This window comes from Chiloscyllium punctatum, chromosome 46 (assembly GCF_047496795.1).
Source record: "Chiloscyllium punctatum isolate Juve2018m chromosome 46, sChiPun1.3, whole genome shotgun sequence".
Taxonomy (NCBI): Eukaryota; Metazoa; Chordata; class Chondrichthyes; order Orectolobiformes; family Hemiscylliidae; genus Chiloscyllium; species Chiloscyllium punctatum.
The window spans coordinates 55847159-55873679 of record NC_092784.1 but is presented as its reverse complement, the minus strand read 5'-3'; the positions used below and the strand labels follow the sequence as shown (position 1 = coordinate 55873679).

The following is a 26521-nucleotide window of genomic DNA, read 5'->3' as shown; positions in this document are numbered from 1 at the left end:
ACGTATGAGTAAAATGACGTTGGTCCTCCCGAATCCTTCCGCCAAACCTTTTTCATGCCCCCTCCTGGCTCTCCTCAGTCCATTTCTGAGTTCCTTTCTAGTAAGCCTGTAATCCTGTAAAGCTGTGCTAGATCCAAACATTTCTTTTTGTTAACGAGGTTTGCTTAACAGGCTGCAGCACAGGTTTATTCAAATGTATCCAGGTCGCAGTAAGTATCAATCGAGCACTATGTGATCAATAATGTAGATTTAATCACTGACCCATCCCCTTCCACAATGGTCAGGAAATAGCAGCCAATGTTTAGCAGGAGTCAGCTTCACTAAGTCCTTAAAGGTGTAATGTTTGTGTGTGGACGCTTTTACAGTGTGTGATCCATGAGGCCATGAGTGTACTGCGCAGTGATGGGTCACAGAACACACTGAACCTCCCAGGCTGGTGGGTGGTCATTCAGTCACACAGCTTATTAGGTACAAACTGCTCTGCTACCACACACAGTCCCGCTGTCTGTCACTGGCCACTGCCATTTGCCAGAGGAAGCACCTTTATTGTGAAAGGAGACGCTACCTTTACTGGAGCCTTTATTATGGGCTTTCCTCTCTCACAGGTGTTATATTGCATTCCATATGGTCAGTGGTACTCCGTGCCATTGCCTTTAATAACAAGACAAGGGTTACCATTCCATATGTATCTGGGTAGCTTCTCACAACAGCAATGCAATCCTGCACCCAATATCCAGGGACAACCGTGATACGTCTGTTCTTTATTCTGAATGGTCCAAGATGCCTGCTTCCTTTAAATGTTCTGATTTTAAAACAAAATGTAATTCACAGCCTGTCGGCATCACTGGGTTTTTTTGCTAAGCGGCAATATTTACATTGGGTTCAGGTTTTATTCAGTTTCACCGCCTGCTGTAGATTTGAACCCTGCTCCCTAGAACCTTAGCCTGGGCCTTTGGAATACTATTGCATTACCACTGCACCAGTATCTCCTCCTCCACTTTCCACTTGAATCACCCCTCAAGCTCCTAAGCTCATTCTCCACCAAGTCTACTTACTCGATAACATTTATTTCCACCACTATTTCATCCTTTAGGTTACTGATACTGTATTCACCTTTCTGTTCCCAGAATAATCAGTTCCTCTCATTGTCTGTCTTGATGGAATCCCATCAGCCACACTGCATGAACTTCAACGTGCCGAAAATTCAGCGTCCTTTAACTTGCCTGAATATTCTCGGTGATCTGTACTGTTTCCCTGTCTCCTGGCATAGCCAATTCAACAGCACGGGCCACATACCTCTTGAATGTTACGACTCCTTGTTCAGGGATCACCCAACAAAAGGAAATATTTCTTCTACCTCCTCAATGGACTCCTTTACACATCTGCAGTATCTTAATTTAAGATTCCTCACACCATGTGCCACTCCAACTTGTTTGTTTTCACCAACTGATAAAACACGATTAGGTTCTTTCCTTTTCTTGGCGTTCACTCTGTAGAATCTGTAAGCTTTAACGTTACCTCTCCATACTGACAAACCTCGGACCCTCCAAGCATGGACCCCTTGACTGAATCAAAGATAAATCTCAGACAGTTCACGGGGCAAAGCGGTCATCAATTTTGTGTTCTTGTGGGAGAGGAGGGCAAATGAGTTGACGGTGGTTGGAGGAGTTGACCTCTCCTGTTATACATCAATGCAAATGTGCTGCTTCTGAATATCTGATGTTGTGCAGAGTCACTGCAATACATCAGTCCAAATGGTGCTCAATTAGAAAGTGATTTTTGTGGATTCTGGACAACAATTAGAATTGACCTGAATCTGCCTCATTCCCTGGACTGCTATTTGGCAAGTAAAAACGACTGTTATAGTGGAAGTGGTCGCACTAATGTGTTTGTGGACAAACAGAAGGGAGTCCAGGTTTTGCTGCCTGGACTTCAGTGGCATAATAGCATTTTCTGGAGCCACCCAGGTGCTAGGACCTCACTTCAGCTTCAGTTATACAGAGCATTGGTGAGACCGCATCTGGAGTGCTGTGTCCAGTACCAGCCACCGTACTTACGGAAGGATGTTAACGTGCGGGAAGCAGTCCAGAGAATGTTTACTGGACCTAATGCCTGGAATAAGCAGGTTGCCTTATGAGGGAAGTCTAGACAGACTAGGCCTGTATCCTCTGGAGTTTAGAAATGTCAGGTGTGACTTAATTGAAACACATAAAATCCTAAGGGGACTTGATGTGGATGTGGATAGGATGGTTCCTTTTGTTGGAAAATCTAGAATTCACTGTTTAAAAATAAGGGGCCACCTATTTAAAACAGAGTTGAGGAAATACTTTTTCTCTCAGAGAGTTGAATCTTTGGAATTTCCTTCCACAAAAGGCAGTTGGTGCAGAACTTTTAAATATTTGTCAAGACAGAAATAGATAGATCTTCATTACCAAAGGGATGAAAGATTATCAGGCATTTGCAAGGATGTAGAGTTAAGTTTACAACCAGATCAGCCATGATCTTGTTCCTTGTCCTTATGTTCGTCCATTCTGGCTAATTAGAATTCCAGGACAAGATTCCTCTAATTACTGGAACAGTTACATTTTTCTTTAAACATGTTAAAGAATTACTAAATGTTGGAGCAATCAATGTTTTCCCCATCCCCTTTTTACGTGAAGTTCATCTGTGGTGTGATCCATAAGAAGGATGACTGTCTTCTAAGTGTGTGGTTTATTCTCTCTAAGCAGTGCTCATGAGACAGCTAATTCTCATCTCCTGAATGGTTTGGTGCTAATCCAACTAGTGTAACTGTTTTACTCTGAAGTCTTTGAACTCTCTCACCCTATCATCGCCTGAAACTATGTTCAAAATAGACAAGACTTCATGTTCCACACCATTCTTTGTGAACTTCCTTAAGCACCTGGAGTGGGAGATCATCGTTTGAGAAAAATGTGGAGACACTAGGCTTGTAGTTGCTAGACTTTAGAAGGGTAAGTGGTAACTTGATTGAAACATATAAGATCCTGATGGATCTTGACAGATAGATGTGGAGAGGGATGTGGAAGAAAATAGAACTAGAGGTCTCCATTTAAATATCAGGGGCCATCCGTTAAAACAAAGAGATAAAATATTTTTTCTGAGAGTCACGATTCCATAAGGCCTTCAACAAAGAAACAAGTGTAGGCCATTCAGTGCCTCAAGCCTGCTCTCTTCTCTCGAAAAGATGGTGGAAGCAGAGGCCTTGAATATTCGTAAGACAGTGCTAGATAGATTCTCAGTAGGTAAAGAGGTGGAAGGATATCGGGGAAGTGGGAATGCCAGTTTTAGGTTGTAATCAGATCAGCCAAAATCTTATTAAATGCTGGCTTGAGGGGCTGAATGGCCTATTGAATGGCCGCTCCTAATTTGTATGCCTGCTCAGACGTAAACCTGTGGGGCTGACAGGCAATGATAAATCCTGGTACGTTTTAGTTATGTGATTATAAAGTAGTATTTAAATGTCTATCTGTACCTATATTGTTGTGATATTATAGAAACTTGCAGCTGTCATACTTTCTCTCAAATGTATCCATTATAAAATTGTATATTCACGTTTCTAAGAGAAGGTACCTGTAGTCTACCTGTTCAGGAATGTTAAGGCACACCTCTTGGACAGGTGTCACAACATAATTGCAGTTGCCTGCCATTGGTAGCACTGTAGTGCCACTATTGATGGGAATGTGCAATTACAGCCTGACAAAACGACATGAGCAATTTCCATTACAAATCTGGAGACGGGAGTTTGCACCGCCAGTCTAAAAGCTGAAAAGGGTGGAGGAATTTAAAATAGAGATTGAATCTTATCCACAAGCTTAATCAAAATCATTTTCTGCTTCTAACCCTTAGTTTATTTCAGACTACACTCGGCTTGGAGAGCCAATTGTTCACATTAAGCATGTCATTCAGATCTTCTGTTCACAGAGCTCTTTCATTGTTGACTTACAACCTGGTCTTTTCCCAATATAATCCATTCCTTTTCTATGTAAGCACCAGGGGTGTTTTAGCTAACTTATTATTTCCTGGGACTTTAAAGCTATGAAATTCTGCACCATCCTCATCTTCCTGCTCTCCTACAACAAGTCCCTAAAATCGTATTTAATGTTAGAAGTTACATGACACCAGGTTATAGTTCAACAGGTGTATTTGAAATCACAAGCTTTCAGAGTACTGCTGCTTTGTCAAATGAAGTCACTTCACCTGATGTAGGACCAACTTGTACTTTCAAATAAACGTTTTGGACTATAAGCTGGTATTGTGTGACTTCTGATTTTGTCCAGGCCAGTCCAATACTGGCACCTCCATATCATGTTTAATGTTACCTACCATCTGTTAACCTGAGAGATGTCCTGCATTCCTGGTTCTTAGTCTATCAATAAGAACCACCATTTGGGAGATATTGATTTTGGGGGATAGTGCAGAATGGGTGACAGTGAATTGGAAGTTTGTTTTGCATGTCTCCTGGGTTGAAGTCACTGGAAATGCAGGCCAGAGGTAAAGTGATGAAGGAGAACAGGGGAGGACGGGCAAAGGGGAAGTCTGTGAGGGGGTGGAGGGCAGAGTGTTTCATTGACAACGAACAATGTATGCAAGGCCAAAGTGTGTGGTAATGGGACAACAGTGAAACGCAATGTGAGTTCAGTGCAGGTGTAAATAGCAGCCAGTACCAATTACTTCATAGGTTGTGTGTTCTGTAATCCAGGCTGGAACTATTCAGTGTTGACCTGCTTAAACACTCTCCTGCTTCAATCACAACAACAAGTTATATTACTGCTTGATATATGCACATGTACATATGTACACTTGTGAAAGGATCGCGAACGAGAAGGAAAAGGTTGAAAGTAATTGTCAAAAGACGCAAAAGTAATATGAGAAAAAGCTTTTACATGCAGTAAGTGGTTAAGGTCTGGAATGTTCCTCTGCCTGAGTGTGGTAGAGGCAGATTCAATTCAATGCATTCAAAAGGAATTACACTGTTACTTGTAAAAGAACAGTGTGCAAGGTTACCGAGAGAAGGCAAAAGAATGGCATGAATTGAAATGCTCATACAGAGAGGTACAGGCATGTTGGGCTGAATCACCTCTTCCTACACCATAATAATTCTGTGATGTGTGTATATATTATCTTTAGGTGTTTACATTTGTGAATATGTAGTTAATCAAACTAATGTCTTGCTGTGTTATAACCTCCAGGATTCAAGGGGATTTACTGTGAGACTGATATTAACGAGTGCGAAAGCAATCCCTGTGTGAACAATGGTAAATGCATGGATAACGTCAATGGTTTCGCCTGCAAGTGCCCGTCAGGTAAGAAGCAATATTACGCAGGCTCTCCCTTAACATTCACCCTTGTTGCAATATACTAGTTAGGAAAGTACAGTCAACTATTGAGCTCTTGTGTATTGCAATCTTGTATGGGTTCCTGCGAGAACACACTCACACCCCTTCAGTACTGAACTGAGCAGATGTGAAATTGAGACACAATTGATTTTGGGTTTGATTCAACTAATTCACCTGTGTTGGAAGAGCAAACTTGCTCATTGGCCTCTGTAACTTTCACCAGAGGACTCAGCTCCTGAGAGTCTATCCCATGATTCTTGTGGGATAGCATGGGTCTAGGTGTTGGATAAGTAAGGTCAGGTTCACCTGTGATGTTCAACCTGCATCCATTCATTTGGTTGTTCAACTTCAATCGCTGAACTTGGTCTTTCAGCCCAAGTGCCCCTGCTAGCTCTTTGGAAGAGTTGTTCATTTAGCACATCACCTGCCCTACCTCTTCCTTATTCTCCTGCATGTACTTACCCTTCAGATAAATATATCCAGCTCACTTCTGAACTGTATTGTTGAATTTGCTTCCACCACCCTTTCAGGCAGCAGGCTGGAGAACAGAATCCTTTGCTGTGCTGAAGAAAGTTCCTCATGTCACTTGTAGTTCTTTTGCTAATTACCATAGATCTGTACCCTCAGATAGCTGACTGGTTAGCCAGTGGAAACAATTTTCCCTTATTTACTCTACTAAACACTGTATCAACTTTTCTCCTAATCTCTGTGCCAAACGTAATTCCAATTTCTCCAGCCTTTTTATGTTGTAAAGTCCTACAACCTGCCAGCATTGATGAAGAATTTCCTTTTGAATAAGTTTGAGAATGCCTTCCTAAACCTCGTCTGCACATTTATCTCTCCTTCAGACTCTTTAAGACTCTCCCTAAACACTGCCTCTTTGCCATTGCTGTTGACCATCTGTCCTAGTATTCTGTTAAGTGGGTGGGAATCAAGTATTGTTTAATTGTGCTCCTGTAAGCATCTTGAGATATTTTATGCAAAAGACGCTATGTACATGCATGTTGTTGTTGTAAACCTGACTGGCACTTGATCATTCTTACTGCAGAGTAACACTGTGCAGAAAAGAAAAGTAAGAAACAACATTGAGAAGGAGTTATGGATTCTTAGCTTCACTTTCTCCACACAAGCTGAAAGGTGTTCAGAAGGATATTGTTAGAAAACCACGTGAACACTTATCAGAATCTGTAACCAGTGGCAGCTTCACTTTTTATTTAACTACAGGGAAATGTCACACTGACACCAATGTGCAATGTGCATTGTAACCTATTTTGTCTCTAATCCAAGGTATGGTTACTATGGTTACAATATTGCAATGGAAAGAGAGAGGGTACAAAGGAGAGAATCACTAGGATGTTGCCAGAGCTGGAGTGATTGACCTAGAAGAGAGACTAGATAGACTGGAATTGTTTTTCTTATAACAGCGAAGACTGAGAGGGGGATCTGATTGAGGTGTACAAAATAGTGAGAGGTGTAGTTAGGGAGAAACCTTTCATTTCAGTACAGGCATGAATGACCTGCGGCCATTGGTTAAAAGTAAAGGGCAGGATACTAAAGGGGCATTTAAGGAAGATTTGTTTTCAATCAGAGCATGATGGTTATCTGTAACTCACTGCCTGGAAAAGGGTGGAAGAGATGGGAACCATCACAACATTTTAAAAAGGATTCAGACAACCACTTGAAGTGCCGGAGCATGCAAGGCTATGGGTAAAGTACTGGAAAATGGTATGAGAGTGGATAGGTGCTTGATGTCTGGTGTAGATATGATGGGCTGAAGGGCCTCTTTCTGTGCTGACTTTGATGTATCATCCCTGGAATGCAGTTGGTCAAATAGCATTAAATTGCTATATCGTAATTGAATGTTGAACATATCAGAGACGGGGAAGAATTAATTTTGGAATTATGCTAGTGATCACTCGTTTACCCAGAGGGAGTCTGCAAGCTGGAAATAAAGGAACAGGATAGGCCATTCATTTCATCAAATCCATTCCACTGTCCTGGATCGCAGCAGATCATCTACCTCATTGATATTGCTTGATGACATTAGTATCAGGAAATTGATGGATCCTGGCTTGAACATGTTCAATGACTAAGCTTGCACAACCCTCAAGAGAGCTGGTGTTGAAAGCAGAAACAGTATGTCCCTTTACACTGTCATGTACGTGATAGATAATCTAGCATCATAAAACAAAGCAGCGCAGGAGGCAATTTAGTCCATGTTGTCTATGCTAGCTCTAAGAAAAAAACTAGTCAATCTTTTCAAATTTATAGCCAGACCCAGTTTGAAAGTTGCTGTTGTATCTGCTTCCAACATCGTTTTTGGGCCCTGTTCCCTCCCTGTTTTATTAACAAAAGGTTTTCCCATCTCTCCTTGATCTTACTGTCTCAGATATAGCTAGAGGAGTAGGCCTTTGACACCATTTACAATTGTGGAATTAAATCTAGACAATCTGATAAAAGCATTTTAGAATTTCACGGTTAAATGACAGTTACACACTGCATCGCATGTGATGATTCTGGTTTAAGGCCCTTATTTGTAGGCTACCCATGTCAAGTGGCCATAGTCTTACTTGACCATAGGGCTGCTGTCTCATTAGAGAGAGAGGACAAGTGGCAATTTAACCTACCTCAGGTGAGGGGAGAGGTTGAGAAGGAGAGTCCTTCATGGTAACCTCAGCCAGTGATGGGAATTGAACCCATGCTGTTAGCATCACCATGTTTACAAGCCATTCATCCAGCCAACTGATCTAAATCAACCTCCGCCAACCTTGTCAAGTATTACTGACTAAATTAGCATAATTTGAGTTCTAGAAATCTTGCTTTTTTAGCAATGGATCTCCTTGAGTTTATACCAGTGTGTTATTTCACAAGATCAGAAGTCACACGACACCAGATCAGAAATCACAAGCTTCACCTAATGAAGGAGCAGCACTTCACAAAAGCTTGTGATTTCAAATAAAATTATTGGGCTATAGCATGGTGTTGTGTGACTTCTGACTTTGTCCATCCCACTCCACATCATTTTACAAGGAAATAGTTGAAGACCTGTCTTTAAATCTGGCCTCTGCTCGGGACTCTCACATTGCTTCTCATACACTGAATGAATTTGAAGTGTTGTTGTAGTCGGCAAACGTGGTAATAATTTGATACTTATGAAGTATTTAGATGTGCACTTGCAATGCCAAAGCATACAAGGCTATAGGTCAAGTGCTGGAAAATGGGATTAGAATAGTTAAGTGCTTGTTTTTGACTGGAACAGGCTTGGTGGGCTGAAGGACCCTTTTTCAGTGCTGTAGACCTCTATGACTCGACCATACTGGAGTGTCAGTTTACAATATCTTTAAGTTAGCTCAGAGTACATAATGTGATTACATGTTGCATTTATATACAGAGGAACCTCAATTATCCGAACGACACAGGCGGGGAGTATCTTGTTCAGATAATCGAATGTTTAGATAACTGAATGCCAGATAACACAGTTTAGCCAAGCATCGGGACCTTGCGACTTTGTCCAGATAATCCGAAATTTGGATAATTGAATGCCGGATAATCGAGGTTCCTCTGTACCATTTTTATTGTTGTAAGATGTCCCAAGGCAGTCCACAGGACCATAACCATACAAAACTCAAAAGCAACTCATTCAGGAGGTTTTGGGACAGGTGACCAAGTGTTTGATTGAAGAGCTGAGAGTTGAAGAACATCACGTACAGCTTAGGGCCTTAGCAGTTGCAGGCCTGGCTCCCACTGGCACAGCAACAAAAATCACACTTTGGAACTTAATCAGGGGATAACCAAACATACGATAGCCTGTTGAAACAGTGGGGCACGGCATGGAGGAGAGGAAGCATAACTGACTATGGTGGCTATTGAACAACTCTCATCCTAATCTGAAATCTGCTGGCTAATAACCAGGAGCTGGAACCCTGGCTGGTTGTCACCTTTGTAGTACAGGGAAATACTGAGGTTAGTCGCATAATACGGAGGTGAGTGAATTCAGCTCAGAGCTGGAATTGAGCTAGTTAATGTGATTTGCACAGCTCAGTTAGATATCACTTTCACCAACTGGGAGCTCTCCTATTCACCTCACTGTTATGTCCCCCTCGGTCTTGTCCAAGAGAAATCTTTGCTTTCTTTAAGTCAGCAACGCAGCCAAATTGAGTCCCAGAGCAACAGTTCATCATACCTTTCTGCAGCATCATGCACAATATTGTAAAGTTTTGGGAATGTCCCAATCACTCAAGTACTATTAAAGTGTAGATGCTTGTAATGTGGTAAATGTTTCAGCCAATTTTCACACAGCAAACTTCCTCAAACAGCAATGTCATAATAACCTGGCTAGGATACCAGAGAGATAATTGCCATATCTTTAAATACGCTGTGGGATCCTTATCATTCACATGAGAGGGCAGATGGAGTTTACGTTAAACGTATCATTCAAAATAAGGCATGCCTCACTCTGCAGCTCTCCCTCCGTAGTCCACTTGAGGAACAAATGAAGAGATTCTTACTGTGTTGTCTGCCCCTGAAATAATTCATTTGAATGATGAACATGCATACAATGGCATCATGCATCACAGATGTCAAAATATAGCTGCATTTAGCACAAGGCATCTAAATCCCAGTTTCCTGACATCTACATGCATTAATTGTTGGTTCTGTTGTTTACTTCACAAACCTTAGAACTTTTAATCCAAGATCTGAATGCCAGAATGTTGCCTCTTTGTTGAAAATATCAAATAAGCAAATTGCATATTACATTTGCAATATCTATGTTTCATACCCTACTGTGTGAAGTTGTAACTGTAATTCGTTTCTTTCTGCTAGCAGTTTGGTCCCTCTGCCACTAACAAATCAAATGCCCAAGGCCCATTCACCTCTCTGTTTTTTTTTCAGATAGCCAGAACCTTCCCTTCTTGCCCTGTCTTTACTTTAAACATTGAAATGTTGGCTCTAATGTAATAACTTGTTTGCAGACAGTTCTTCAAATCTCCGCCCAGAAAAAACTGCATTGAGGTGAATTCTGCTGCCTGCACCTCCAGCTCTGATTGGCTGCTAGTGAACCATGGCACTGTCTATAAACTTCAGCGCATCTGAATCTCTCTGTACATTTCCTAACTCATGCCAAATCCTGTTCATCCATCACCCTCACTCCTAGATTGACCCCCTGGTCTGGCAACAAAGAGACTTAGGGGTGCAGGTGCATAATTCCTTGAATGTGGAGTTGTGGGTAGACCGGATGGTGAAGAAGGCATTTGGCATGCTTGCCTTCATTGGTCAGAACATTGAGTAAAGGAGTTGGGACATCGTGTTGCAACTGTCCAGGACATTGGTGAGGCCACTTTTAGAATACTGCATACATTTCTGCTCACCCCTCTATAGGAGGGATGTTGTTAAACTTGAGAGGATGCAGAAAATATTCACAAGGAGGTTGCCAGGGTTGGAGCATTTGAGCTATAGGGAGAAGCTGAATAGGCTGGGGCTGTTTTTCCCTGGAGCGTTAGAAGCTGAGAAGGGACCTTATCAAGGTTTATAAAATCATGAGGGACATAGATAGTGTAATTAGACAAGGTCTTTTTGCCAGGGTATGGGCAGTCCAAAACTAGAGGACATAGATTTAAGGTGGGAGGGGAAAGATTTAAAAGAGACCTAAGGGGTAACTTTTTCACGCAGACAGTGGTGTGTTAATGGAATGAGCTGCCAGAGGAAGGGATGGAGGCTGGTACAATTACAACATTTAAAAGGCATCTGGATAGGTATATGAAGAGGAAAGGTTTAGGGGGATATGGGCCAAGTGCTGACAAATGGGCCTAGGTAAAATTGGAATGTCTGGTCTGTGTGGAAAAGTTGAACTGAAGCGTCTGCTTCTGAGCTGCATGACTCTGAACTGTTTCAAGTTTTTCACTTTCAAATCACTTCGGACTCTCACCCTGTGCCCATCTTAGTGAAACCCCTCTGTCATCAGATCTCTGTGCTCCTTCAATTCCTGCTTCTTTTGCTTCCCTGATTTTCATCCACCATTCATGGCCTGAGCTTTCAGCTGTCTAGGCCCTAAACTCCTGCAATTCTCTTGCCAAACCTCTCTGCCTCTCTTGGCTTATTTCAGGCTCATCTTAAATAAACTATTTCCTTGAAACTTTTGGTCACCTGTAGCATCTCCTCACATGGTTCTATATCAACGTCGTGCTCCTGTGAAATGCCTTGAGGTTTTCCGACATTAAAGGATTGACATAATTGCAAGTTATTAATGACAGTTAGAAGACTCCAGTGTAAATGCTGTATATTTGATTTGTAATGTTTAGTGGAAATGAAATGCTGCAGGGTAGGCCTCAAGAAGTTGCCAGTTTAATGCGTTGAAGATGGTAAGGTTTTTTAATGTATGTTAATACATTACCTGAGTTGATCAATGATCCTTTGCCCAAAATAGTTAGTGATCGAATGCAGAGCAGTAAAACAGCACATTGCACCATAATTGTACACTTCTTTTTGTTTAAAGCATTGAAAGATTTCCCTATATGCTGTCTGCTAGATGTTTAACTGGAGAGAGGCCTGCAGTGTAGGCCTCACCAGCTTTTCTTGTGGTGGAGAGGTTATTCAGAGGTCAGGGTGCAGTATACCTCAGCCAGTCCTTTGAAGAAGCTCTCCGTTGGTGGTTGATTGACAAGAGGGACCGTGTCTGTTATCTCCTGGAGGCGGACAATGTGCCAATTGTTCTCCAAAGGCCTCGGTTCCTCTCGCCTGAGAAGTAGCTGCCCTTAATGAGAGGGAGGCTCAATTCTTTTAGGCCCAATTTACATTTGGGGCAGACACGGGGCCCCTCATATGCTGACTGTGTTTCACATGTAGCCACTGAAGGCCCTGCTTGAAGGAGCAGCACCTCAGAATACAACTGACAGATTCAGTCAGTTCTCCTGGTGCTCCCACTCTCTTTTCATATTCTGAATTGTCACTGTGCTTCCCCTTTCTCAATAAGCTGACACAGGAATACATTGACAGAGGGCTCCCAAGTTTCTGAATACGTGTTTTGTTGAGATTCTAGAGAGCTGTGGAATATAAGTTTCTGATCTGAATTTAGACAATTCCACTTAGCAGCCGTGGACTTTTTAAATCTTCAGTCAAACAGCCAGGCTGTGATGACGTGATCTTTATGAGATGATACATTTACATTAGCAAATATTTCCTTCTACATTTCCAGGCATTGTCTCTCCTTCCCAGGTTAATTCACCGGTCCCATTCCTAATATGCACATAAGCTGCCCAAACCATGCCCATTTCCACTGATGCTGGCAGAGATGTTGCTTCACTTGATTCTGTCAGGGCACGTTCTGAACCATCATGTGACTAATGAGCCCCCAGTTATCCACTCTACTTTGACCCTAGAAAGAGTCTTCCCTGTCAAAGGTGAACTCTTGCTTTTACTGCTGGAAAGCTGAAGGATTCACAACTGAGCACCATTTGGTGGGTCTGGGTGAAACTATAAACCAGTCAAGGGAAAAGAAAACTCCAGACCACTTTAGCGCAGACCAGCCGAATCCCATTATTGAACTGAGGCATTCACGTGACTATTTTTTTTGTAACATTAACATTTAAAATCTTTTACAGTACACACTAAAACTCTCTGAGGCTTTTTAGCTTCAAAGCAGCAGTTGAAATCTCTTGAAAAGTAACAGGAAGATGATCGGGTCACCAAGTGAGGTGATGTTGGTGAAAATCAATGTGATGTGAGGTGATGTTGGTGAAAATCAATGCACCTCCATTTTCTGATAATAGAATGGAAAACAAGGAAGACTTACATTTGTATAGCACCAAATCATATCTTTCACCATTTCATATGCACCAGTTACTCAGACGTACAGCAACTCTTTTTGAAACAAACAGTAAACAGTGTACACAGAACGCAATTCAACCAATAATAAAAGAGTAGATAAATAGTTCATCTGTTTCTTGAGTGATGGACAAATCATAAATGATGACGGATCCCAGGTTGGGAAATCTCCCTAGCATTCTTCAGATACTGCAGTCAGATCTTCCACAGGTACTAACAGTTTAGAACCCGTACAGTGTGGGAAAACAGGCCATTTGGCCCAACATGTCCACACCGACCCTCCGAAGAGTATCCAACCCAGAACCATTCCCCTACCCTATTACTCTACATTTACCCATGACTAATGCACCTAACCTACACATCCCTGAACACTATGGGCAATTTAGCTTAGCTAATTCACCTAACTGTAGGAGGAAACCAGAGCAAACCCACACAGACACGGGGAAAATGTGCAAACTCCACATAAACAGTCACCCAAGGCTGAAATCAAACCCGGGTCCCTGGCACTGCGAGGCAGCAATACTAACCACTGAGCCACCATGCTGCCCTGAAAGATGGCACCCACACAATGCAGCACAACCTGTCCCAACTGCAACTAATATGTAGGTTAGCAAAAATGCTGTTAATGCTTGTGTAAAGTGAAATTTTATAAGGACTATGTTTTACATGTCGATAATTGGATATGAGCTGTTTGTACAGTTTCAGTTGAAAGTTGCATGAAGTTCAGTGATTTTCAGGTTTATCATGTAATCCCTTGTTAAATACAGTGATATGGTTTTCAGCCAATAATCTGAGTTTATGCACTTAATCTCCTCCGATAAGGTAGCAAATAGCATGCATTCAAATTTACTTGTTGAAAATAATGACAAAGCATCTGCTTCTGTTTTGATTCAATTCTGAACATATGAATTACGGAATCACTTCCATTGGTTAGAATGTTAGAAGGAACCTTTGCATTGATATAGCGCCTTTATTGACTACGGGGCATCACAAAGTACTTCCTTCTATTGGGTGAAGAAAAAATGTCAGCTGCTATGTGTACAGTAATTTTTCACAAACAGCAATGAAATAGTCTGTTTGGCTGATATCAACTGAAGGACAAATATTTGCCAGGAAATTGGGAACAGGAGGGGATTCACCTCTACTGTTTGACTTGTGTGGTAGAAAGGTGGTAGCTGCAACAGTACTGTTCTCCCACATTTACTCACTGGATGACTGGCCTTGATTTAGTGCTCATATCTCTGGAATAGGACTTGAACTACTGAGCCAGAGATTAGAGTGCTAGCCACTGAGTCATTGCTAAACCAACTAAGGAAATTGCAATATTGACAAAAGACCCAAAGAAAAGGCAAGAGTATATCTGGCAAGGTTTGACAATGTGTCCCACTCCGCTAACATGGTACAATGAGTTTGACCTGTCTGCCACCTTCACCGTAACATTGCTGAATCCACCCCTTTGTAAAAAGAATTCTGTTTGTTTGATCTAAGTTTGGAATAGTTGCAATTCTTTCTTTTCCTAGCGGAGTGAACGGGGGGGGAAGGAGGATGGAAGCTCAGGAAAGACTGAGTGCACCTGATATTTGATAGACACAGGCTGTGTCTAGTGGTTAGGGCTGAGCTCAGGATGTTGCTTCCCTCCTTCGCTACCCGAATCTGCAGGTGAGATGTTTTAGCAGGCCTGGTGCAGCTAACTAGGCTTTGTGTACTACAGGTTAATTGGCTAATTGTGGGCACTGCAGAATCTGTCCAAAGGTGAATGATACTGGGAATAAATGGCATATTTGGACTTCTGCTTTGGGTGAGGCTACCAGGGTGGCACCTTGACTCAGTGGTTAGCACTGCTGCCTCACAGTGCCAGGGATTCGGGTTTGATTCCAGCTTTGGGTCTGTGTGGATTTGATTAGATTCCCTACAGTGTGGAAACAGGCCCTTCGGCCCAACCAGTCCACACTGACCCTCCAAAGAGTAACCCACCACCCAGACCCACTCACTAATGCACCTATTGCTATGGGCAATTTAGCATGGCCAACTCACCTGAACTGCACATCTTTGGACTATGGGAGGAAACCGGACCACCCAGAGGAAACCCACACAGACATGGGGAGAATGTGCAAACTCCATAAAGACAATCACCCGAGGCTGGAGTCAAACCTGGGAGCCTGGTGCTGTGAGGCAGCAGTGCTAACCACTGAGCCACCGTGCCGTCCGTAAATTTGCACATTCTCCCTGTGTCTGCCTGGGTTTCCTCCCACAATCCAAAAAAATGCACAGGTTAGGTGAATTGGCCAAGCTAAATTGCCCATAGTGTAGGTTATTAGTCAGGGGTAAATATGGGGTAGGGGAATGGGTCTGGGTGTGTTACTGTTCAGTGAGTCATTATGGGCCTGTTTTTACACTATAGGGGTTCTAAGTCTAATAGTTTATTACTGGGAAACCTGAGGACAAGGGCCTTACTGAGGTCCCCCAGTTTGAGACAGACATGCTTGGGACATCAGACAGTGCTCATGTTTTTTCTCCCTGTTCCTCTGCAGGCTTTACTGGATTAATGTGTCAGATTGACATTGATGAATGTGCAAGCACTCCTTGCCAGAACGGAGCCAAGTGTGTCGATAGGCCCAATGGATATGAGTGCAAATGTGCAGAAGGTAAGCCTATGGGTTTCTTGCATCCAGACATAGCCACTCGTTACCACAGACACTGCGGAGATGAACACACTGCCTGCAATGGTACAGTTCATCCATGTTTCAATTCGGCTTGTCCTATATCCCACAGTAGAGCCTACCAGTGCTCATGGGTAACCTAAAGAATTGACCACTTGGATTATACCAGCTAATGCCTATGGAACTGTAACTGGCAAGAACCAGAGAGAAGAAGGGAGTTAGTTTCTATGAACGTAAATTCTTCTAGGAGAAAAAGTGCAAAAATAACATGCCCTTTAATCCTGCAGAAAGTGCCCAGAAATGATATAGGTAAACTGCAATATCTGTCAGGTGATATTTACCTCAAAATGCGGCATGCTTTCTTTAGTGATTCTTACCTCAACACCCTTGGGTCCTACTACACAGCCAACACTGTGATTGACAGACCAGAGTGGAATTTGTGGAGAAGGAAAGTTTGTCATCCTGGTTTCCTTGAATAAAATTTTTAAGGTTTGGACTGGCGCACACATGAGCCGAAGCTGCTCTTTCACAAATCTCAAAATGTAGGAAACAGGCAGGAGAAATTTGGGGCCTGTGTTGAACGTGATGGTTACTGCCAGATAGTTAACGTCCACTGAATTGCCTCAATTCAAGCCATTGATGCAATGATTTACCTCATTCCAACTGCGGAGTTAGAGAGAGAAGCATTTTACGCTGTTTTCAGAAGATGTTAAATTTATATACAGATGAGTTGAAGAAAAGTAAAACATCTAGAGGGGACTGACACTAGCAGGGCCCTTCAATAGATAAAGCTGTATTGTTCAGGCCAGTCTGATTAGTATTCACAGGATCTGGATGCAGGCACCAGGGAAGCCTATTGGATATGATGTCTATTGTGCCGACAGCTCATAGAATATTCTGTTGAACAATAGCAGGTTTGTGCTATTTTTTTTCCACACCCCCGTTTTTTATTCCCTGCCACAGGGCCTCAGATCAGTCCTGAGGTGGCGTACGCAGTGAATGTGAGAACCAATTTTTCTGCCTGTTTGTCAGCCACCAGACACAGAAATGGGAGCTAAATAACACACATTTCCAATAAATTAGGTGTGCAGCAATTTTTTAAACTGATAGGTCTGGCATAGATGGTTCTTATCTGATTGATCTTATGAACCTTTCTTATTAATTTTTCCTCTTACTCTAAAATGTGGGCGGCACGGTGGCACAGTGGTTAGCACTGCTGCCTCACAGCGCCTGAGACCCGGGTTCAATTCCCGCCTCAGGCGATTGACTGTGTGGAGTTTGCACGTTCTCCCCGTGTCTGCGTGGGTTTCCTCCGTGTGCTCCGGTTTCCTCCCACAGTCCAAAGATGTGCAGGCCAGGTGAATTGGCCATGCTAAATTGCCCATAGTGTTAGGTAAGGGGTAAATGTAGATGTAGGGGTATGGGTGGGTTACGCTTCGGCGGGGCGGTGTGGACTTGTTGGGCCGAAGGGCCTGTTTCCACACTGTAAGTAATAATCTAATAATCTAATAATAATGCTGGTTCTCCCGCTTTCGCCTCCACTCGGCCAGTTTCCCCTGGATAATTTCTGATGTTTGGTGTTGCTGTTTGGCTGCCAGTACAAATTGGGGCAGAAGCCATTCTGCAGATGAAGGTCCTTCCCTTGGTCCCATGCTGTATGACTCCCGTATCTCCCACTAATCCAGAGTCAGAACCTGAAATCAAACAAGCCCCCTTGCTCCCTCCAGCACCACTATTATTGCCAGTGATGAGGAAATAGGATGTACACATCCTCTAACCTTGGTGCGGAAGGTTTTGTCTCTGAAGACACCATCAAATGGGCCTCACCCGCCAGTGGTAAATGACAAGTGGCAGTGGCAGGAGATCTTGAAGTGACATAAATTTGCCACTTATGGGCCTCAAATGGCCAAGGGCAACCCAGCCAACCAATATTTCCCCTGCCACCTTCGCCCCCCCCACCCCCCCAAAGAAACATGGCATAAAACTTCAGTGAGGTGCTGAGGTTTTAACCTGCACCCCACCCCCCCACTGCCTAGATAATCCACCAGCCCCCAATTGCAAGGTCACCCCTCTGCACAACAGTATATTATTGAGAGGATGATTGGCAGCTGTTAGTAGCAGAGCAGAAGATAAACATTGAAACATAGAAAACAGCAGTAAGATTAGCCCATCCAGCCTTCAAGCTTTCTCCCCCATTCAATATGATCATGGCCGAACATCGTAAAGTTTTCCATTTATATACCTTCCACAACCTACGGACCATCTAAAAGTCTTTGCAGATAATTAAGTATTAGAATTAGAATTCCTACAGTGTGGAAACAGGTCCTTTGGCCCGACAGATCCACACTGACCCTCCGAAGGGTATCCCAGCCAACCTTACATTTCCCCAGACTAATGCACCTAACCTATACATCCCTGAACACTATGGGCAATTTAGCATGGCCAATTCACCCTAACCTACACATCTTTGGACTGTGGGAGAAAACCGGAGCACCCTGAGGAAACCCACACAGACAATGTGCAAACTCCACACAGACAGCCGCCCGAGGCCGGAATCGAACCCAGGTACCCGGTGCTGTGAGGCAGCAATGCTAGCCACTGAGCCACCATGCTCCCCCAAAGTAGAGGGTTGTAGAGTAATATTCCCATTGATGAGCTCTCAGTTTTGTGGTTTGTGTGACACCGTTTGAGTGTTGTGGGCATTGCTGTTTGACAGTCTGCTTACTTGGCTCTTGTACCTTATTGGTTGTTTTGTTTCTCCACTGCAGGCTTTGAGGGGAAGCTGTGTGAGAGGAATATTGATGACTGCAGCCCCGACCCCTGCCATCACGGAAGCTGTACCGATGGCATTGCTGGCTTCATGTGCCACTGTGAGCTGGGCTACACCGGTTACCGCTGCGAGAATCAAATCAATGAATGTCATAGCAACCCGTGCCAGAACTCTGGCAAATGCATTGATCTGGTGAACAAATACCTTTGTCACTGCCAACAGGGAACTTCAGGTAAAAACCAAAGATGAATGCTAAGACCCTCAATTTTGCAATCATTTCCTCTCTCCAATTTTCGATTTTTCCTAATGTCTGACTGTTCCGCTGTTCCAATGAGTGACTGCTCCTAACCTGGAACACCCAAATAAAACTCCTTTGGCAGCATTCAGGATCATTCCAGATGGGAGTGAAGCATCAGGGACTGAGCTTTGAGCCCCACCTCCGTTTCTAGTGAGCAGCACAGTCCACACCTCCAGTCTTGTTCACTGCCCTTTGAAAAGCACCAAAGAAACCCAGACAGTTAATTATTGTTTGATGAAAGAACCTTCGAGTTTTACAGAGAAATGTGAGGTGACATGTTTTGGCAGAATGAATAGAATGAAGTTGCGGTGGGCAGAATCTTCCAGCCGCAGAGGCAGTGGGTGTGGGGGCAGGAAGGCACCTTCAATGGGTGGGATGGTGATATCCCGAAACCTGCCTCCTTCACTCTCCACCCAAATTATGTTTTGTCTGGGAAGTGTCAAGCTTCTCACTTCACCTTCAATTGAGGTCCTTGCAGGGTCCATCAATGAGCATTTAAGGGCTTGTTTCCTCTCCTGACCGGCTGTTATTCCAGCTCCAGATGGGGTCTGCCCACATGACTGTAAAGCAGTGAGGGCAGGCTGCCTACTGGCTGTGGGTTGCCTCACCTGTACCAATCTGTGTGCGACCAAGGGAGTGGATTTAAGGCAGAAAGGTGGCCACTCAGATCCATCATATTGCCCCTGCTTCTGATTCCTCTGTACCCCTGTTCTCATGACTCCCCGTCCCAGAAACCACCATGCCAACCACCACCACAAGATAAGCATCCTCCTGAGATCTTGGTCCTTGGGATCTTTGGTAGCTCCCAACCACCACCATGGCAACCACAGTGATACTGTCAAATGCGACAGCTTAGCCTCTGATTGGCTGATACCTGTTGCTGGGCAGGATTTCCACTCCCAGGAACTTGATTTCAAAGAGAGGCTCAGGCTGCCCTTCAAACTGCCTGTTTGAAGCAAGACACTTGACAAAAATGAAAGATTCCAGCCAATGGTACAATTCTGAACATTGTGCAGGAACAAGGGGACCTGGGAATTTATGCACGCAGATATTTAAAGGTGCCAGGACATATTGTGAGCATAATTAGCAAAGCATGTGGGATCTTGGGCTTTGTAAATAGAGGCATTGGATACAAATGTAAGGGAGGTTATGTTATGCCTCTCGAAAGCTCTGGTTAGGCCACAGCAAGGTCATTGCATTCATCTGGTTACCATCTTTTAGGAAGGATGTAAAGGCTGAAGAGTTGCCTTACTATGGATTGGAGATTTGAGTGGAAACGTAGTTTTCAGTAAGTGGTAGGTTTGAAATGTTTTCAGGTTCTGTCCACCTGGACTGTGACGAACACCCCACAGCACAATTCAAAATATCTCTTTCAACCTTGATTTTGTTTATGGTGAACATTTTTGAATGAGTGGTTGTGGAATATTGTGGCTGCATGACCTTTGCTGTCATGTGATGCTGGTGGCTTTGTTGATCACATTGTGAGGCACTAAACCGTCGTGGCTGACCCGTAATTTGTGGTGGACTGCATTAAAGTCAGGAGTCATAAATAAGCCTGATCATAGAATTGTCGCTTTTGATTCTGATTCAATTTGTGTTTCATCCACTTTACATGCAGGTGTCAACTGTGAGATAAACCATGACGACTGTGCTAGCCAACCGTGTGATTATGGGATCTGTCAGGATGGTATTAACCGCTATGACTGTATCTGCAAATCAGGTTTCACAGGTGAGTGCACCCTCTTTCAGCTCTTTGTTAACTGGAAAACCTGACAACGTGTCTTTGAGACCTCACTCCCCTGACCCACCCAGACATTCAGCGGGAGCGCTGGTTCCGGAGGTGTTCCACATTGTCCTGCTGATGCTGGTCTCACCCTCTTATTTTGCTTCTTTCAGGCCCACAGTGCAACATCGAGATAAATGAGTGTGCATCGAACCCTTGTCGAAATGGTGGCACCTGCTTTGACAGTGAGGATAGCTTCTCTTGCCTGTGTCCAGATGGCTACCATGACCCTCTGTGTTACTCTGAGGTGGATGAATGCAGCAGCAGCCCCTGCGTCCACGGGACTTGTCGCGATGATGTCAATGGGTAAGGCAACCGAAAAAAAACACAGGGTGGAGAAGTTCCTATGTTTTATTTCCTTACTTTCACTTCAGGAGCCATGGTTGTGGTTTGTGTTAAGGCGCTGAATTCTGGCTACCCGAACATTCACCTTCTAATCATTTCCATACAGGTACAAGTGTGACTGTGAGGCAGGGTGGACAGGAATGAACTGTGATATCGACAAGGTTGAATGTGACTCCAACCCCTGCCAGAATGGAGGGAGCTGTTCTGATCTGGTGAATGGCTACATTTGTAAATGTAAAGAGGGCTTTCGAGGTATGTTAAAAATTATAAAATTCTACCTAGCTCGCCTGCATACAGTTAAAGCCCTGGTGCATTAATCCAATGAGGCCACAATAAAATGATGGTTTTAATAGACAGCTTGGGCCCCCATCTTTTGAAATATAAGCGAGTTAAATCCTACAGCGTGGGAGCAGACTATTCAGCCCATAGTCAGTGTTGGTTCTTTAAAAGATCTATCCAATTAATCCTACTTGTGCAGTCTTACCCCATAGTCCTGCAGATTTGTTCTTCTCAAGTATAAAACCTATTCCTTCTGACAAAGTTACAATTGAATCTGCTGCCACTACCCTTTCAGACAGGGCCTCAGCAGTTCCAGGTTATTAAAACCCACTGCATGAAGATGTGCGTGTCTTCCCTCCATTCCTCCGAATAAACAATACAGTGTCGTGTGTTCCTTCAGCACATTATGCACGCTTTTCATTGCCCCATCTTTTTTAAGTCACATGCCCCCAAACCTGGACATGACCCATCTATTGCTGAGCTACTTACATCTTTTCACAAGCCATGCGCTCACTGAAGAATGTTGTTTTAATTCTTTACACAGGCCAGCACTGCCAAGTCAACATTAACGACTGTGCGTCAAATCCTTGCTTAAACAAAGCAATCTGTGTGGATGCGATTGCTAGTTACACTTGCCAGTGCGAGCTGCCCTATACAGGTAAGCGTGGAAGAGCTGATCGACTTCAGAGTTACTGCATCAATGAAGTGGGTCTTTGCTTTCTTATAGTAGCGCTTTTGACTGTCTTCATTAGCAAGCAGCTCAGAGGCACACAGGGTCACATTGCGAGGTTCTGTGGCTCAATGCAGCCGTGTGTCTGAGATAGGGCAAGAACGCCGACAGAGGGTTAGGGGGAAGCATTCCTGTGCACTAATGTGTTGACTTCATGTTGTACTACTGGAACGTATCCCATTAATGATTAATGTGCGCCACTCCTCAGTCGAGTTTGTTGGATTGTTTTGTAAATAGCATGCACAGTTTGAATGTGTAGAAGAAAGCGGCTTTTACATCAAAGCAGTGTTCCATCTGTAAATATAACAAGACTTGCCAACTTTTGCTGAGTTTGGTTTGTCTTACTTCAGAGTGAGTGGGTGAATCACCCTCTGTAATTGAGGAACAAAATGGCTAGGAGGAAGTGAAGACGGCAGATGCTGGAGATCAGAGCTGAAAATGTGTTGCTGGAAAAGCGCAGCAGGTCAGGCAGCGTCCAAGGAGCAGGAGGATCGACGTTTCGGGCACGAGCCCTTCTTCAGGAATGAAAATGGCTTGTTACTTTTCCATAAAAGTCAAGTACTGGAGGTTGAGGGGATATGTGTTCAGGCTGATTAACTTTGAAAACTCCATAGGAATCTATTTGTAGATTGAAGTGTTTTGCAGAGTGGTTGAGGATTTGACTATGACATCTACTGTTGGGAATAAATGTGAAAAACGTTTCCAGACACTCGGATGACACCATTTCCAGGTCAGAAAGAGGAGAGGTTCGAATGTGTCACACTTGTGGTTTGGCTTCTAATTTTGGAGCTTGTTTGGTTGACTCTTTGGGTAACATGTGACCTGGTTTATATTAGTAAAGGTTCCTCTCCCAAAGAGTGACTGTAGTCTGACTCTGGTCAGTTGTGGAGGTTTGATCACTAAGAGCACTTAAAGAGGGAGGTAGACAGAGGTGTGAAATTTCAGTAAGTTGAGGGCCTTGAGGATCTTAAAAACGTGTTGCTGGAAAAACGTAGCAGGTCAGGAAGAATCAAAGGAGAAGGAGAATCGACGTTTTGGGCATAAGCCCTTCTTCAGGAATGAGGAGGGTGTGCCAAGCAGGCTAAGATAAAAGGTAGGGAGGAGGGATTTGGGGGAGGGGCATTGGGAATGCAATAGGTGGAAGGAGGTTAAGTTGAGGGTGATAGGCCGGAGAGGGGGTGGGGGCGGAGAGGTCGGGAAGAAGATTGCAGGTCAAGAAGGCGGTGCTGAGTCTGAGGGTTGGGACTGAGAAAAGGCCTTGAGGAGCTGGCAAGAAAGAATCTGAGAACTGAGACAGATCAATGATTGACAGACTTGAGGGGCCAAATGGCTTACTCTTGCTCCTGCTTTGTGTGTGCTTGTGTTGAACCTGCTTTTACTGCTCCAAAGGAAACAGCGATCTGATATATCAAATAAAACCCTGTGTCTGCGTGGGTTTCCTCCGGGTGCTCCAGTTTCCTCCCACAATCCAAAGATGTGCAGGTCAGGTGAATTGGCTGTGCTAAATTGCCCATAATGTTAGTACATTAGTACTAACATTAGTAAGGGTCAGTATAGGGTAGGGGACTGGGTCTGGGTGGGTTACTCTTCGGGGGGTCAGTGTGGACTTGTTGGGCTGAAGGGCCTGTTTCCACACTGTAGGGAACTCTGGTTCAACATATTTCCCCTTGCCACTTGCCTTAAAATTAGTGGATGATGAACCGATCTCTGAACGCTCCTTGATTCCCATCCTGGGTAGAACTCAGACAGTCCTCCTGCTAACACCACTGTTTGTCTCAGTAATGCACAGATGAAATTTGCCACTTTCTCTGCCCACAGGACCTAACTGTGAGAATGTGCTGGTTCCGTGTTCGCCCAACCCCTGTGAGAATGGCGGCATTTGTGAACACACTCCGGACTATGAGAATTTTGTGTGTACTTGTACAGAGGGATGGCAAGGTAACCTGCCAGTGACACCAGCGCGGTATCAGTGAGGATGATAATTTACCGTAGTGTTAATGTGAACCCTGACAGATGAACTCAGGGGACTATTGGCGTGCCTTCGCATTTTCTTACTCTCTCACTCTTTCCTCTACTCCCTCAGGACGGGTCTGTCAAGTAGATGTTGATGAGTGTGCAACCAATCCCTGCAGAAACCGAGGCTCTTGTACCAACACACTAGGAAACTACATCTGTGCCTGTCGGCCAGGCTTTGCGGGGCGTGACTGTGAAACGGACGTCAATGACTGTACTCCCAGTAAGTAGATGTTAGAGCTGGAGCAAAATGCCTTATATTGTCACAACAATATAAACCGACTATCAGTGATGAATCTCAGGGTTTGAACACAAATCCCACCTCAGCAGCTGTCCAATTTAAATTTAATTAGTTAGGTCATTCTCAAGCGAAAAGCAGGCATCGATAACACTGACCACAATATGACTGGATTGCCATAAAAACCCATGTGGTTCACCAATCACCTTTCGGGGAAGGAAATCGATCATCTTCAGGTAGTGTGGCCTACAGGTGACTCCAGATCCACAGCAACGTGGTCGATTGCTAAGTATCCTCCAAAGTGACTCAGTAAGCCACTCAGTTGTACTCAGAACAGTAACTGACTCCCATCTTTTTAAGCGTGTTCAATGTATATTGGCCTGGTCAATATTGCTCCCGTGATATGAGTGACCTTTTTAAAAAGAAGTCTAGGCACTTCACAGCCTGTAACCAAACCAGATATAATAAGAGAAATCTCAGTTGATTACCCTCCTGTTCTAATCTTGCCATAGCCTTGTCTCTATTTATCTGTTTTAACCTCCTGTGACCCCTCAGGATCTGTGCATTTCCTCTAACTGTGACCCCTTGTGCATTCAGGAATTGGTTAACATCGCCAATGGCAGACCTGCCTGTCCAGACCTCAGGCTATGGCTGAATGACTCTGGGTTTCTCTCTTCTCATTTAAGTCCCCATGTCTTTTGACCAACCTCACCAAACACCCTCCTTGCTTCGCACAGATTCTAATCCCCTTGGGTATAAAATGCAGGTTTGGTACCGAACGGGCTGCTGGATTGGTATAAAGCGCTGATATTAATTGCTGTTTTCTTCCCCCTCCTCCTCCCAGATCCCTGTCTGAATGGCGGTGCTTGTCTGGATCAAATTAACTCCTTCATCTGTAACTGCCTGCCTGGCTTTGCTGGCACCCGGTGTGCCGATGAGATCGATGAGTGTCAGAGTAACCCCTGCCACAATGGGGGCACTTGCACCGATTATGTCAACAGTTACACCTGTACCTGTAAACCTGGGTTTAATGGCCTGCACTGTGAGAACAATATTCCCGACTGCACTGAGAGGTGAGCCGGATATGCCGGTCTTGTTACTACACCCAGCCAACACAAAGTGGGTATCACCTCACAGTCACTTCTAATATGCCACATGCTGGTATCACATTGGCATCTCACCCACAAAAGGCTGGTGTTGTGAACGGGAAATGATCAAATTGTGTTTGGGAGATTTGGGTCGAATGGATTTGTAGCTGCAAAAGTAGAACCTGTATTTATAAAGCGCCTTTTACAATCATGACCCAATCCTTTAGAGCCAATGGAGTAATTTTGAAGTTTGTAATGTTGGAATTACAGCAGCCCATATGGGCACAGCAAACTCCCACAGCTGGCAATATTACAATGACTAGATAGTGTTGGTTGAGGGATAAATATTGGCTAGGAGGCAGGGGAAATCTCCCCCCCCCCCCCCCCCCCCCCCCCCCCCCCCCCACCCCACTTTTCTTCAAAATAGTTGCCTAATGTCCAGCCGAGAGGCCTTGTCTTAACATCTCATCCAAACTGAGGCCTTCAACAATACAGCACTCCCTCAGTATGGCACTAGACTGTCAGCTGAGAGTTTGTGTCTGGGCCTGCGGATAGAACTTCTGACTGAGTAGCAACGGTGCAACCCACTAAGCCAGGATGTACCTAACCTTGCGTGGCTTACATAGAATGTATTCCCTTGTCTAGCATTGCTGTCTCTTTGAACAGCATAAAGCAAAGTCATCCATTAAGGACCTCATGGTCGAGACCAGCAATCATTATATGAAGGCCCCTTTATTGCTCATTAATCAAAGACATGGCTTCATAGCATCAAGAAACTAATGTTATGCTCCTAAAAGCAACTTCTAAAACCTTCAAAGGAAAATACCAATGGTGCAGTCAATCACATGGTTGAAGAAGTGAGTCTTGTTCAGTATGAACCATTGGTTATCCCAGGTAAAGATTCAAATTAGAGACCGACACCTGGTGAATTCCTGCATCATCTCCTCAGCTTCATTGAGTGGCCAAGCTGCTTCACCAAGAGCTGGCAATGTTTGACCCGTTGAGCACTCTAATCGAACACTGGCACAATGCCAGCACCTGCTGCCAAGAGGTGTGTGTGTATCTCTTACTGTGGCTGTTAAATGAATAATCAGCACTGCTTTGGCCCACTCTGTCAGTGAATGATTAATAAAAGCTCA

General features: G+C 44.0%; 1 protein-coding gene across 3 annotated transcripts in view; it reads left to right on the top strand.

The window, feature by feature from the left end:
* The window catches only part of notch3 (notch receptor 3), a 244330-nt gene that overhangs the window by 186104 nt on the left and 31705 nt on the right, over window positions 1-26521 (top strand). For all 3 annotated transcript variants that reach the window (XM_072564315.1, XM_072564316.1, XM_072564314.1), the window contains exons 9-18: window positions 5211-5324; window positions 15710-15823; window positions 18607-18840; window positions 20525-20635; window positions 20803-20995; window positions 21141-21286; window positions 21858-21971; window positions 23862-23981; window positions 24127-24279; window positions 25139-25367. In XM_072564315.1, the coding sequence (XP_072420416.1) occupies window positions 5211-5324; window positions 15710-15823; window positions 18607-18840; window positions 20525-20635; window positions 20803-20995; window positions 21141-21286; window positions 21858-21971; window positions 23862-23981; window positions 24127-24279; window positions 25139-25367 (1528 nt within the window). The remainder of the gene's footprint in view (window positions 1-5210; window positions 5325-15709; window positions 15824-18606; window positions 18841-20524; window positions 20636-20802; window positions 20996-21140; window positions 21287-21857; window positions 21972-23861; window positions 23982-24126; window positions 24280-25138; window positions 25368-26521) is intronic.